The sequence below is a fragment of the Pongo abelii genome, chromosome 15, assembly GCF_028885655.2.
Source record: "Pongo abelii isolate AG06213 chromosome 15, NHGRI_mPonAbe1-v2.0_pri, whole genome shotgun sequence".
Lineage (NCBI taxonomy): Eukaryota > Metazoa > Chordata > Mammalia > Primates > Hominidae > Pongo > Pongo abelii.
The window spans coordinates 92,922,043-92,937,244 of NC_072000.2; the positions used below are offsets into that span (position 1 = coordinate 92,922,043).

The window sequence follows — 15,202 nt, forward strand, 5'->3', positions numbered from 1 at the left end:
CAGGACTCCACAGTCAGTCACTCTGTTCCCTGACCCTCCCCCAGCTTTCCAGCTCAGAAAGTGTGCTTTTCCTCCCTAAGGGTCAGCCTCCACCAGAGGCCAGATCCACCGGGTTGGTGAGCCACTGGTATGTCACCCACTCCTCCAGCTTCATTCTCTGCCTCCTGTCTTCTCTCTGTAGAGGTGTTCAGACATTCTCTACCCATGATTTTGCTTTCTCATCTCCCAGCAGTCCGTCCTGCTTCCTCCACAGGAGTATTTGAAAAGGTTGGCAGCCGAGATCTGTGTGTGGGATCCACTTCATCAGCTCTTGTGCATGTTTTCTCTTCTGCTTCCTTCAGCTTTTCATTGTACCCATGGTGCACGCAGTTTGAAACAGCAAGTGGTTCTGTGAGGCTTATGAATGACTGCAGTCCTTAGCTCCTATCTTATTCTGAGATCCCTTTGTTTCTGCATATTCTATTAATTTTTTAAAAACATACTGATTTTGTGTACGCAATACTCTTTGTTATTTCTCTGTGGATCTGAAAGGTGGTTTTGACATTTTTCCCCTCCCTGCTTGGTCTTGTTTCCTCTAAGTGGTCTGTTTTGGCTGTCTTTGATGCTGGAGGTTCCCCTCTGATGTCTGGGGATCCTAGGTGGTCTTACATTTAAGAGTGGAGCACTCAGAAGGTCACTGGTATTCTGGGTTCATGAGTTGGGGCATGGGGCGCTTTGACTTTCTATTTGAAACTAGACCCTGTGGTGGAAGGTGATTTGTCCTGCCTGTCTGGTTTGTGGGCACCCCGATGTCACTGCCTTTAAGACTTTCCTCTCAGGCTGGTCAGCTTCTCTAAAAGAAAGTTTTTCAAGTAATAGCCTGGTAGTCAGAGTTCTGCGAGCTTAAGTGGGGAAAGAAGGCTGGGGGAGGCACCTCACCATTAATTATTATGTAACGTTTATTTAACCCTGCCCCCACCATTGTCAGTCCAGTACTTCTTTCATCATGGCTGGTGTCTCTTGGTCCAGGGACTCTGTTCTTACCCTCTCAGGAGTCTAAAGCTCCACTTTCTCCAAGGGAAAATGCATGCAATGGGTAAAGATTTATCAGGAAATCTAATTGCCTTTAAAAATGTTTAACAGTGTACCTTCAGGTGATTTTGTCGTAGCATCTTTCTGGCAGAGGACCCTGATGCTTCATCCATGGGCCTCTCCGAAGATTATCTACAGGAAAGCACATCACCAGTCGTCCCAGGTGTCTTCAGTGTAGAGGTCGGGATTGGTGTGGCAAGCATCAAAACCAAGAAAACAGTGGCCAGGTGCGGTGGCTCACACCCATAATCCCAGCACTTTGGGAAGCCAAGGCGGGCGGATCACTTCAGGTCAGGAGTTCCAGGCCAGCCTGGCCAACATGGCGAAACCCGGTCTCTAGTAAAAAATAAAAAAATTAGCCAGACGTGGTGGTGTACATCTGTAATCCCAGCTACTCGGGAGACTGAGGCAGGAGCCTTGCTTGAACCCAGGAGGCGGAGGTTGCAGTGAGCTGAACTCGCACCACTGCACTCCAGCCTGAGTGACAGAGCAAGACTGTCTCAAACAAAGAAAACAGATACATGGAATTAGAGTTGAAGAACTGCTTCTTGGGCATATCTAATACACCTCTTTTTTGCCTGTCATTTCTTCCATTTCTTCCTAAGGTCCTTTTTACTGCCAGTACCTGAGCCTTTGGAGAATCTTGTGGTCTGAATTGGATTGCTTCATTATTGCCTTAGAATTCAGCTTTTACAGATCCCCTGAGTTCTTAATCATCTGTTTTCCACTTTGAAAATTTCTTTTTACACTTATTTTCTTTGTGAGTTTATGCTTTCAAAACAAAAAACCCTTATTGACGTTTTTGTGGGCTTTCAGGGGGGAACAAAAAGTAAATGCATGGGGTCAGCCTGTGGTCTCTACTCAGAAGATGTTACTTACTCTCCCGTCTGTCTGGTCTCCATGTGACCTGGGCTGCTGACGTTCCGCTTGCAGAGAGGTGTGCGGGAGGGACCGGTGCACGCTTTCCTCAACCCCGGAGCATGTTACACTTGGGTTCCCATACTTTCTCCAAGCTTTGACCTTTCGGCTTCCAGGACTTCACTCTGTCTTTTTTCTTCTCTTTCCCTTTCATTCTCATGTGTCAGCTCATCTCCTCCATTCCTCCTCAAAAGATTAGCTTTGCTGTCTCCTGCCTTCAGCATTATTTTCATCTCTTCTGCATTCACCCAACCTATGAACTGGTAGAACTCCTTCATCTCAGAAAGTGCAGAGTGGTGGGAAGGAGTGAAGCAGCCCCTGGGCCACTGTCGGGACCCACCTTTGATAGTTGTGAGACCGCGGTGAATCATTTAATAACTTGGAGGTGCAAACAGTCCTCTGTAACATGGGAGGAAACGGACTTTGTAGGCTTTGAGTGAGGATTCAGTGAGAGACGGCCACCCTGAGTATGGTAAACACTTCTGCCACCTTCGGCTTTGACTCAGCGTCTTATTTCTGTCCCCTCACCTACGGGTCAAATCTGAATTTTCTACCTCCTCTTAAACATGGGAGAGTCCCACAAAGACTTCAAATAAATCTAACATTGAAATGTATCTTTGCCTCTTTTAACTTTGCTCTTTTTCTTTTCCTAAGTTTCTCATCCCAGCTTTCTCTTCCACCTGTCTCTCTTTACCATCTGTACTGCCCTTGCTGGGGAAGGCGGGCACGCCCCTTCCCGGGATGGAGTGTGTCTTCTCTTCCTGTCAGGTGTGTGAGACCAGGACAGACAGCGGAGAATCTTTTCATTCAAGAGCCTCACCCTCTGTCCTGGGCAACAACAGGTCGAGAACACTGTTCCTCCTTAACACTGTTTTTCTAAAAACCAGTTTGATCAGGCCACTTCCTTCCTTAGGAACCTCTCTTGATTTCTTTTCTCTTTTTTTTTTGGTTTGAGATGGAGTCTCCCTTTGTCACTCATGCTGGAGTGCAGTGGCACAATCCTGCTTATTGCAGCCTTGACCTCCTGGGCCCAAGCACTTCTCCCACCTCAGCCTCCCGAGTAGCTGGGACTACGGGCATGTGCTCCCACGCCTGGCTAATTTTATTTATTTATCTATTTTCTGGTTGATGGGAGGTCTCACTATGTTGCCTAGGCTGGTCTCAAACTCCTGGGCTTATGGAATCCTTGTGCCTTGGCCTCCCAGAATGCTGTGATTACAGATGTGAACCGCCACACCAGGCCACTTGATTTCTTACTACTTATACACCAGAATCCAGAGTCACTGAGACATAGAAGAACTTTTATTGTATGTGTCAGCCTTCCTTGCTATGCACCGCTGAGCCCACCACACACACCCTTCCAGCCATTCCACATTCTAACCTTTCTCAGATGCCTTCGGCCTTGTGAAAGCCCCTTTCCTTCTATGTGCGTTTTCCTCTGCCTGAAGTGCTGTGTTTGTTTCTCCCAGTCTCTCTCCTTGTTTATTCCTGCTTATTCCTTTACTGCCAACTTCAGATGTTCCTCCTTGCTAAGCTTTTCGTTGGTTCTTGGCTGGAGTGGGCTGCTCTGTATTCTCAGCACCTTGTTCACATCCCTTCTGGGTCATGCTGTTCTGAAATTGTATATGTGTCTGTTTTTCTGTTTATCTTTGTGTATCTAGCTCGGTTCTCTTAGTTGTTCCGTAAATACTCAGTGAATGAACATAAATGAATATCCTGTGAATTTTGGTCTCTAAGCTTTAAAAGAAGTGTATTAACTTTAGTCCGTTGATGGCGTATTGATAGGTCAGCCATTCTGGGTTGTAGGTCTTGGCATATTTTATAAAATAGTAAATGATGTGAGCTTATGGTTATTTGCATTAAAGGCCAGTGTTTTTCTTGATACATATGTTTAAGTGTCCGTTCACCTTTCAGTTCCCTTTTAAAGTAGTCCTCGGTTTATAACCAATTGGAAATTATACCACTTGAATTCTTTTTATCAGGACATGATTCTAAGTGGTACTGTGCGAAGTGAACAAACCAGATTTTGGAAAAGTGGTTCAGCAGTCTGTGTATTCTAATTATAGGGAGCATTAGGACTCAAATTCTCCAGGTTTTTAGAAAAGATTTTTGTACTTTAAGGGTATATTGTTATATCTCTTGAGATGCCTCACCTGAGGACCTTTCTCTGCTGTGGCTAGGGAGTGTTAATCAGAATCACTTGTGCCGTGCCCTATGCGCAAAGGACTCCTTGAGTTCTTTGAAAACATGTTTGGAATAGAATTATAGCCCTATTTTCCTGAGTGGAACCAGTTGTGATTTTCCTTTGAAATAATTTGAATATATAAAAGATTGACATTCTTCTCACATGTATGATGTTGGGAATGTAAGGTATATTCAAAAGTAAACATTTGTGGCCAATTTTTTTGGCTCAGATTACTATGACATGGAATCCATGGTCCATGCAGACACAAGATCATTTATTCTGAAGAAGCCAAAGCTGTCTGAGGAAATAGTAGTGGCACCAAACCAAGAGTCGGGGATGAAGACTGCAGATTCCCTTCGGGTACTTTCAGGACACCTTATGCAGACACGGTAGATGGTTTCTTTTTCTTGTGTAGTTAATTTGTGTGATTAGATAGTAAAGGTTAACCATTTGTTTGCAGCTTCCCTCCTCCCCGCCCCAACCCCTAGCGAGAGTGCTTTCATTGATTCAGTAGCTAGCCCATGAATAGTTAGCCAAATTCAGTTTTCAAGAATTCCAGTTCATCTTTCTTGTTCAGAAATCCATTAACCTACAAATTACAACTCAGTGTATGATTTAACTCTATTAAAGATTCTTTTCTTTATGCAAATTCAGGAAATGCAAGTTTAAAAGCCAGCTGACCATAATCAGGTCAACTCTAAAGAGAGTTGGCAGATCAGGTTTGGGTGATTTTTCCCTTAGAAAATTGACTGTTTCTATAAAAGAACAAACATACAGATAATTAGCGTAAATGCTGCTGGCCCTTGTGTTCTGAGCATTGATGCTAATTTTTTGGTTTATTTCCATGTTGACCCTATGAAGATCGAATGGGTGATGGGGTCAGGCTTGAGGGGAGATTGTCCTTAGTAAATACAGGCTGGAGGGTCACTGGTGACGCCACTGTGACTGTTCATGGCCATTGTGTGTTAGCAGGGAATCCACCAGTGCTGCACCTGGAAGCCCTACCTAGTCTTTTTTATTGAACCAAACGCAAAGCCAAGGGAGTGATAGTTCTGCTGAAGAGCACTTTAGGGGGCTCAGCGTTTTGTGTTTGTTTCCCTAATTCTATGGTATTTTTTATCTGTCTGGCAGAGATCTTGTACAACCAGATAAACCTGCAAGTCCCAAGTTTATAGTGACGCTGGATGGTGTCCCCAGCCCCCCAGGATACATGTCAGATCAAGAGGAGGACATGTGCTTTGAAGGAATGAAACCCGTAAACCAAACTGCAGCCTCAAACAAGGGACTCAGAGGTCTCCTCCACCCACAGCAGTTGCACTTGCTGAGCAGGCAGCTTGAGGACCCAAATGGTAGCTTTTCTAACGGTGTGTTGAGAGCTCAGATTTTCAGGGTGCTGTCATTGTGAAGGGAATCTTTGACTTGTTTCTCTACCTTGAATGAATATTGGTTAAAGGCCTTGCTTTTATTTATATTCAGTAATGGCCTTTTTTCTTCTTTCAGACAAACCCACCAAGTACATTTCAGACTCTTTTTCCTGTGTCTGTTTCATAGGTGGGCTGTTACTCCAGTGTGAAAATGGAGTTCAGCCATGGAACCTGAGAGACCTCTTCCGCTTATGCTGGCTAAAGGATGAACCACCATTCTTGTTGCCTTCTTTACCTTTGTATTTTCTTCAGAAACTGTACTGCCACTTTGCCCTTTTATCACCAATCGTCTCTTGCAATTAACTTGAGAGAAAAATTTAGATTTGATGGTATTTCTACCTCAGTGAAATTTCTTTGAAAGGAGTTTCTCACCTAATCTATCAAGATCTTGGAACTGTTTACATTAATGTTGAAGAGTAATATTTAGCAGAATTCAGATGAACTCACTTCAGATAGCACCGTAGTTTTTGGCAGGTGACAGTTTCTTATCACCGTTTCTTTCAGTGGGTATCAGTGGCAGCTGCAACGCCACTGATCATTTCCATTCATGATAGAGAATGATAATTATGTTCCTCATATCTTCTAAAATTTTTAGAAGCACCTCTTCATTGGCAGGAGGGATAATTACTGAATCTTAAAAGCGTACAGATTCAAAGGAAAAACAATAATGGATTTTGAAACATTTCCTTCAGTAATCCTCTTCTTGGAAGAGATATGAAAATGTATTGAATACCTTTCTTGATCATTAAAAATAGAAGAGACTTTAGAGGGAAATCATACGTTAGTGGAGCGATAACACTTAGCTTTATTTTAATTGGTTGCATTTCCTGCTGTGAATCAATGACGTAGTGTCGTGGTTTTGATTAGTGGAGGGAGTTGAAAATCTGACCCTATCAACAGGAAGAAAAACTTAAAAATAGTAAAAGCTGCAGTAGGCAGTCCCGATTTATTGACTCTATGTTTTGTCTAGAGAGAAGACTCCAGTGTTTTCACTACTCTTGATTTTCAATTTGGTACCTTAATTTTTTGGTCTATTAGGATCTGGTTTCATTTAAATGTAGATGTCCATATGAGGCTTTATGGGGTATACATGTAGCAGCAGTGACACCATAAATAATATGTTAGTAAAAATTCTTGCCAGTGCTGTGGCCATTGTGCTGACAGCCTTGATGAGTGGTGAGCCTCCTTTCCCATTGCTTTGACTGGGGACTCTGTTTCCCTGCTGCTCAAGGATGAAGCTTTGGAAGATTAGCATAGGGGTGTGGCTGGAGAGACTCCTGCAGAACAGTTCTCAGCAGTCTCTAGTCTCTGCACCACTTCCCCTGTGAGCAGGGAGTTTGAAACTGCAATTGCTTCTGGTTGGTTTTATGTTGGGTTGTTTCAAGGATGCTACCAACAGCAACATCTGTTTTAACCTGCTGCCTTTTCACTCACTGTCATATGGCAGCACAGATTTTATAGCTTGCTTTGTTTTTTTTTTTTTTTTGAGATGGAGTCTCTCTGTCCCCCAGGCTGGAGTGCAATGGAGCCATCTCAGCTCACTGCAACCTCTGCCTTCCAGGTTGAAGCCATTCTTGTGCCTCAGTCTCCCAAGTAGCTGGGATTACAGGCATGCACCATCACACCTGGCTAATTTTGTAGTTTAAGTAGAGACGGGGTTTTACTATGTTGGTCAGGCTAATCTCCAACTCCTGACCTCAAGTGATCCACCAACCTCGGCCTCCCAAAGTTCTGGGATTACAGGCGTGAGCCACCGCGCCTGGCCTGTAGCTTTCAATAAAAGGTGAATTTGCCTCTTAAGATTTGAACAGAAAGTCTTAATAGTTTACAAAGTCAGTGTCAGCCAGTGAAGACTAGGGGCATGACCTTCATATGACTTAATGTTTCTAAAAGAAAGATAAAGTTTCTTTGTAAGGTATTATTGTAATAATCACGTTTCTTTGTAAAGTATTATATTGTTCCTGAGTATCTAGCTACTTTGCTTTCCAGCTAGGCTTCTCTTGGGTATTCTCTTAATCTTTTATTTGTACTGGGCTCTTGTGTATATATTATAGTCTGCTCTGTGTAATTTATTATAGGAAAAGGGTAAGACACATTTACTCTGCAGGGATGACACAAAAAACATGTAAAAGTTAGAGAAACTTCCAGTCATCTCACATTTTCTTTGGAACTGATTATTCTTGTATCTTAGAACTAAAATGACTTGTACTGTTTTGTTTTTAGACAGGGTCTCACTCCTGTTGCCCAGGCTGGAGTGCATTGGCACACTAACGGCTCACTGCAGCCTCCACCTCCCAGGCTCAAGTGATTCTCCCACCTCAGCCTCCTGAGTAGTTGGTTACTACAGGTGCACACCACCATGCCTGGCTAATTTTTTGTATTTTTTGTAGAGACGGGGTTTCACCATGTTGCCCAGGCTGGTCTGAAACTCCTGAGCTGAAGTGATCTGCCCGCCTCAGCCTCCCAAAGTGCTGGGGTTACAGGCATGAGCCACCACATCCTATTTAAAGCTTAAATAGGACTATTTTTAAAGTAGCATAGAAAACTGTTTGTATCAGGCATAGTCATAATTGCTCTTTGATGCTGCTCCTATCTGGGCTGCATGACTGTCGCATTTGTGTGCCTTGTTCTCCTGTAGTGAGGACAGAATGTGGGTCACTGGAACAGTAAGTACTCATAGAACTAGCTGCTGCTGCTATTACGACTGGTTGCCTGTTTTGCATTTTTTCCGTTTAATCATCAGACTCTCTAAGGAAGACATTATTTTCTCTTTGTATAGATGAGGAAACAGAATTCAGAAAAGTTAGCTAACATTTGCACAGTTGGCTGACCTCTGGCAAGAGGACTAGAGGAATATAGTTGAAGTGATACTTGCTTTCATGAACATGAGTGTGAACCATAATACATAATACCCATGATGCTATTTTGTGGGGAGTTTAAGGTGTCTCAGTCCAGAAATTAGCAGCTGATCATTGCCTGTAGCTGTAATTTTACTTATTCAGTGTTATTTGAATAAATTGCCAGCATTACAATTTCGATGAAGGCAGATTTTTGGCTTACTGACACAGGATAAAAATCTGGCAACAGGGGTCCCACTTTGCCCTGTCATAGTAATGGAAGCTGTGATTGGACATGGCACGGGGAGTGGAGTGGATGGGTGTGCACTTGCTTTCCAGGTTGCTGCTCCCCATCTGTCGCTTACTGCATTTATCATCTTCAGCCCAGTCAGTCTTGCTATGTTAGGGGAACTGCCCAGTCCCTGTAAGTGATGGCATTTGTGACCCTATTGCAGGCAAAAATGTTTTTCCCTTTTTAGACATTGCTGGCTGAGCGTGGTGGCTCATGCCTATAATCCCAGCACTTTGGGAGGCCGAGGTGGGTGGATCGCTTAAGTCCCAGAGTTCAAGACCAGCCTGGGCAACATGGGGAAACCCCATAGCCAGGTGTGGTGGCACGTGCTACTTGGTAGGGGCTGAGGTGGGAGGATCACTTGAGCCTGGGAGGCAGAGGTTGCAGTGAGCCGAGATTATGCCACTGGCACACCACTGTATTCCATCCTGGGTGACAGAGCAGGACCCTGTCGTAAAAAAAAAAAAAAAAAGAAAAAGTAAAAGACATTGCTGAGTTTTGCACTTGGACTTACAGCTCAGCAGGTGGGAATCCTTTTGTATTTGGGCCACTCATCATCTTGCTGGCGTGTGAGGATTCACATCTTCTTATCACCTTACCTGTTTTCAGTTTTTATTTAATTTTATTAGCTCCCCACTTGACGTCCATCTCTATTTTTAATTCAGCTATGAATTAGTATTGAGAACTAGAATTTTTGGTGAAAAATTTGGCCTTAGTTGCAGAGTCACTGTCCTCTTTCGTTTTCACTGTGAGAACTGTTTCTCCTTCCTGGCAACCTTTTATAGGATTCTATGGCCAGTGTTAATCACATAATTTGAGCTCACTTATTTTATATGACTGTACATTTAACAGAAGATTCTAAGACGGGGGTTTCAGGGAAATATGTTAAAGGTGCTGTGTACTGAATTGATCATAATGAATGAAATACTTTTATTTCCTTTCCCTTTGTAGCTGAGATGAGTGAACTGAGTGTGGCACAGAAACCAGAAAAACTTTTGGAGCGCTGCAAGTACTGGCCTGCTTGTAAAAATGGGGATGAGTGTGCCTACCATCACCCCATCTCACCCTGCAAGTGAGTACCATCCCCCACCTCACCCTGCAAGTACCATCCCCCACCTCACCCTACAAGTACCATCCCCCACCTCACCCTACAAGTACCATCTCACCCTGCAAGTGAGTACCATCCCCCACCTCACCCTGCAAGTACCATCCCCCACCTCACCCTGCAAGTACCATCCCCCACCTCACCCTGCAAGTACCATCCCCCGTCTCACCCTGCAAGTACCATCCCCCGTCTCACCCTGCAAGTACCATCCCCCGTCTCACCCTGCAAGTACCATCCCCCGTCTCACCCTGCAAGTACCATCCCCCGTCTCACCCTGCAAGTACCATCCCCCGTCTCACCCTGCAAGTACCATCCCCCGTCTCACCCTGCAAGTACCATCCCCCGTCTCACCCTGCAAGTACCATCCCCCGTCTCACCCTGCAAGTACCATCCCCCGTCTCACCCTGCAAGTACCATCCCCCGTCTCACCCTGCAAGTACCATCCCCCGTCTCACCCTGCAAGTACCATCCCCCGTCTCACCCTGCAAGTCATACCCAGCTGATTTTGGCTTTCAGTTTAGTGTCTATATCTTACACCTTATTTTGTTTTTCTTTTCTGTGGACAAGTTTTTAGTTTTATAACTAAATTGAGTGACAATTACCATGGCCCTCTCCAGAGTAGCGTATTTCTTGTTCATGTATGTTTGTTGAGAGGCAAGGGTGGGGGGGCTTTGTTTGTGCCTCAGACCTGTGAGATACTGAAATACCTGGGGTTCCTTAAGAATTCTGTACATTTAAGCAGATGGGTATATGGTAGCTGCCCCAGTTTGTATGCATTTTGGCCACACACAGTATACACAGATTTTGAGGGGTTGAGGGAAAATTTAGTTATGGGTAATGAAAATATTTTGGACTTGGGTTAAGTTTGTCCTTACAAGCTGGCTGGCTCAATGTTATGAGCTTTGCGAGATGGCTTTTGGGGGCTTTTTTTTTTTTTTGCCGGGGGTAGGTCCTATGGATGGAATCTTCATTTTTAACTCTTTTAAGGAAATGATGTGGGAATAATACAGCTGTATGTATAAGGACAATATGGGATGAGTCTTTTTGTATCACAAAGCCTTGCATAGAGGATGTGTTTATTGTATTAATGAGTTCACTGCATAAAATATATACTTTTCTTATTAAGTGGTGTGATTTTTATCACAAAAGCTTGTCTTTCTTGGTGGCTTGGCTTGAGTTAAAAGCCTGTGTTTGTGTTATCCCAAGCTTTGGAATAAATGATTGTGTCCTATTTTGATGTATGGTCTTATTTTTAAAATATTCTTTTTGTTGCTTTTTTTTTTGCATTTCTCAAAACAAGTAGTGACAGGGAGTATAAAGAGCCCTTATACAAAAAACTAATGCATTGAGAAGATTGAATATGAAATATGCTTTTTTTGTTTTGTAGAGCCTTCCCCAATTGTAAATTTGCTGAAAAATGTTTGTTTGTTCACCCAAATTGTAAATATGATGCGAAGTGTACTAAACCAGATTGTCCCTTCACTCACGTGAGTAGAAGAATTCCAGTACTGTCTCCAAAACCAGGTGAGTGAGTGACTGTGCTACTACATTTGGGTAAAAAATATAAAATGGCATTTTGTGACTGTAAATGGAATTGAACAAACAAAAGACGATTTTAGAAATAATTTTGGCAGGATCAGTTAATCCAACCAGTCTTTAAGGAGCAAGTGTGCCTATCTGTAGTATTCCAAAGTATTTTGACTAGTGAATATATAAACCTTACCATTCTAATTTAAAAATGGTTTTCACTTTCAAAAAAAAATCAGTAGACTGCATTAAAAATGGATTTTCCAAACAGATTGGAGATCAGTCCTGGTTTTTATTTTGTTAGCAGTTGCACCACCAGCACCACCTTCCAGTAGTCAGCTCTGCCGTTACTTCCCTGCTTGTAAGAAGATGGAATGTCCCTTCTATCATCCAAAAGTAAGAACTTCTATTTTCTCAAAAATCAATTTAGTGATAACGTCTCAATTTCCTCATTTAACTTTTTTGTCAGAGTTACTACGTTGGTGCAAAAGTAACTGCGATTTTTGCCAGTAAAACTATTAAGTTGGTCCTTCATTGTCACTGAACCTCCGTCTGGCCCCTTAGGCCAAGTGGGCTGAAACTGTTCAATGTTAGTATCCTAAGCACTCAGTGGGGAGAAGCATATCTTTGCTAGTCACATTTTCCATTATTCCCTGCATTTAAGTATATGGATGGGTTTTAGCGGGGGTTGGGGGGCAGTTTGAACCTAATATCGGAACTGAGATGATGAAATCCAGTAGGTACTGCTTAAAACCATCCAAACTTGTACTGATGGTTTTTTCTGTGTGCTGAAGATTGATGATGGTTGATGAATCTCCAGATGTTTAGTTGGTCAGAATGAATTATCTCCTTCTTGCCCTGGTAGCCTGAAAGGCCTTCACTTGGTCCATCTGTAACTGGGCGTAGATGAGGGTACTCAGTGAAGAGTATAAGGGATAATTAGAAGTTTTTATGGTATGCTAAACTACCTTTTGAAATTTTACTTGCTGTGATTCATTGACTAGAATTTTGTGTCTCAAGGGTAAGTCCATTTTTCAAGGCTTCACTAGTATTAAAATGGTCCTTATAGATGGAATCTCTTACTCTGTTAATGGTTAGGGTGGGCTGGTTATTGTCTCTTAAGTTGTATGTTGGCCAGGTGGGGTGGGTCAGGCCTGCTATCCTAGTACTTTGGGAGGTAGAGGCAGAAGTGGAGGGATCGTTTGAGCCCGGGAGTTTGAAACCAGCCTAGGCAACATTTAAGAGACCCCATCTCTTAAAAAACAGGCTTGGTAGCACACACCTGTAGTCCCAGCTACTCGGGAGGCTGAGGTGAGAGGTCATGCCACTGCACTGCAGCCTGGGTGACAGAGTGAGACCCTGTCTCAAATAATAAAATAATGTGTTTACTTATATTAGCCTTGTGGATATTGTTGAAGCTCTGTTATCTCTATTCAGCATTGTAGGTTTAACACTCAGTGTACAAGACCGGACTGCACATTCTACCATCCCACCATTAATGTCCCACCACGACATGCCTTGAAATGGATTCGACCTCAAACCAGGTAAACATTCAAATTCTTTTTTCTAATTTGCAGTTTCTTAATTTATAAGCACACAAAATTGGAAACTAGACTGTTACTTTGAATTTTTTTCTTTGCTGTTTAATTATACAAGGCTCCCTTGGCAAAATAATTTACTACATGGGCTAAATTTTACATTTTGCAGTGGTTACTTTTTTAACCTAGATTATCTTGCTCTGTTGCCCAGGTTGGAGTGCAGTCACACTATCATAGCTCATTGCAGCCTCAAACCCCTGGGTTCAATCCATCCTCCCACCTCAGCCTCCCACATGTAGCTGAGACTACAAGCACGTACCACTATACCTGGTTAATTTTATTTTAAGTAGAGATGGAGTCTTGAACTCCTGAGCTGAAGCGATATCCTTCCACCGTGGCCTCCCAAAGTACCAGGATTACAGGCATGAGCCACCACACCCAGCCAGATTTTAACTTCTCATTATATACTATGCAAGCATATACTAAGGCCAGCAGGAGTATATATACATGTACTGTACTTGAATTTCACATCCATTTTCTTCGACATTAGCAACTGGGAAATACTGAAAGGAAGTTTCAAAATATTTTAGTGTGGCCAAAAAATTTAATTACATATGGTATTATCTTTTATCTACCTGACATAATTGAATTATTTTTTAAAATCTGCCATTTATATTGTAATCTTATGACCAAATATTTATTGCTTAAAACTAGTCAACTTTTTAAACTGAGATATATGGTATATATGGATACAAAGCAGATAATTAAAACAATTTTTGGTTCTGTTCACTCAGCGAATAGCACCCAGTCCTGCCTGGCAGAAGATCATGCAGTTTGGAAGTTTCCATGTACTGATGAAAGACACTCTACAGAACTTGTCAAATCTTTGAAACTTGGAATATATTGCTTTCATAATATGAAGTTTTATTGCCTATCTGAAGTGTCTAATTTTTCAAGTTTGTAAGTTTATTAAGTGGTTTTAACATTGGGTGTTTTTGTTTTGTTTTTACTATGAAAAGACAGCTTAAGGAAGAGCTAAATTCTGTTAAAATATTTGGGGCATGTTTGTGCACTGCTGTTGTGAGGATCAGCATATGAAATTGACATCATGGTTAGTAATGGTACTGCAGCTTAGGGGGCTGGCTACACGGTTGCTGTGTGAGTGGAGAGATGCAGTGAGGCAGTTGTCATTATTCTAAAAATTGAACTGCTTTCACTTTTCCCAAATATTATATAATGTTCATAATCCACCATGAAAACAGCATTGGCCAAAGGTACTGAGGCTGCTTAAGATATTCAGTTCTGCTTTTTAATTTTTAAATGAATTTAGTTTGAAAAGCATGATTATATAGGCCTCTCAGGCTGAGTGCTACTTTGGTAAAGTTCCCAGTTTTCCTGCCTTCTGTGTGTGACAGGATGAATGAGGTGTGGGTATGGACGGTGGAGGCAGCTGGAATGGCAAGTGTAGAAAATAGGAACAGTTCTATACAGTGCTCTCATTTACTTATAACATAATGCCTTCTAAATAATTTTTTTGGGAAACTACATTATCACAAAATTATACAAATTTTTTTACAAGTATTTACATACTGTATCCGAAAACAGACTTTAAAGTCACAAGATTATAAATGTACATATATATTCTCACATTCTGAAAAATAACATTCTCAGAATCCACAGAAAATATACTTAGTTACTACTGAAGATAATTTTTGAAATGTAAAAATTAGATTTAAATAGTCTATTTTAAATGACAGAACTATAATTACAGAGATCAGATAGGTAAACCGCAAGATAGGATGAAACTTTTGGCCTACTGTATTACTTACAGAGTTTTTTGTGTGTGGTTTTTAAAACTGTTAAGGCAAGAAGTGTCAAATGCTTTAGAGTTAAATAACAGATCACTGATTTCAAAGACTTGGTGTATAGTGTTAAAAATCAAAGCTTAAAAGGTGGTTAGAAAAGTGGATTAATGCAAAAGGGGTAATAAAGACTGCAACATTCTCAGGACCAAATTAAACTAACTGCTAAAAAAAAAAAAGTTCATTGACTTGCTTAGTCATGTACGCAAATGATGATAAACCTACATGTGCAAAGGCTCACGTTTAAGATTGTCAAGCCAGCAGTCTACTGTTGTGTTGCCATTGCTTTTCCATTGGGAGAAGAAAGAATTAACCAGTTATTAAACCATTTGGTAAGTAAGTTGCACTTTGCTGTGCTGATCCCACAGGAAAGGCTTGAAACACGAGAAGCAGCAAAGACAGAGCACACAAGCGCATAAGGCTGTTGTCTTTGGCTTGGGTGA

The 15,202-nt window shown here is 42.0% G+C and overlaps 1 protein-coding gene across 14 annotated transcripts in view; it reads left to right on the forward strand.

Annotated features, from left to right (window-relative positions):
- Positions 1-14,938, forward strand: part of ZC3H14 (zinc finger CCCH-type containing 14) — a 49,184-nt gene extending 34,246 nt beyond the window's left edge. For 3 of the 14 annotated variants that reach the window (XM_009249371.4, XM_009249367.4, XM_054529713.2), the window contains 7 exons: positions 4,404-4,563; positions 5,306-5,538; positions 9,679-9,799; positions 11,220-11,356; positions 11,664-11,755; positions 12,797-12,903; positions 13,692-13,831. In XM_009249371.4, the coding sequence (XP_009247646.1) occupies positions 4,404-4,563; positions 5,306-5,538; positions 9,679-9,799; positions 11,220-11,356; positions 11,664-11,755; positions 12,797-12,903; positions 13,692-13,698 (857 nt within the window). In that variant the 3' untranslated portion in view covers positions 13,699-13,831. 14 annotated transcript variants of the gene reach the window in all.
- The last annotated feature ends 264 nt before the right edge of the window (positions 14,939-15,202 follow it).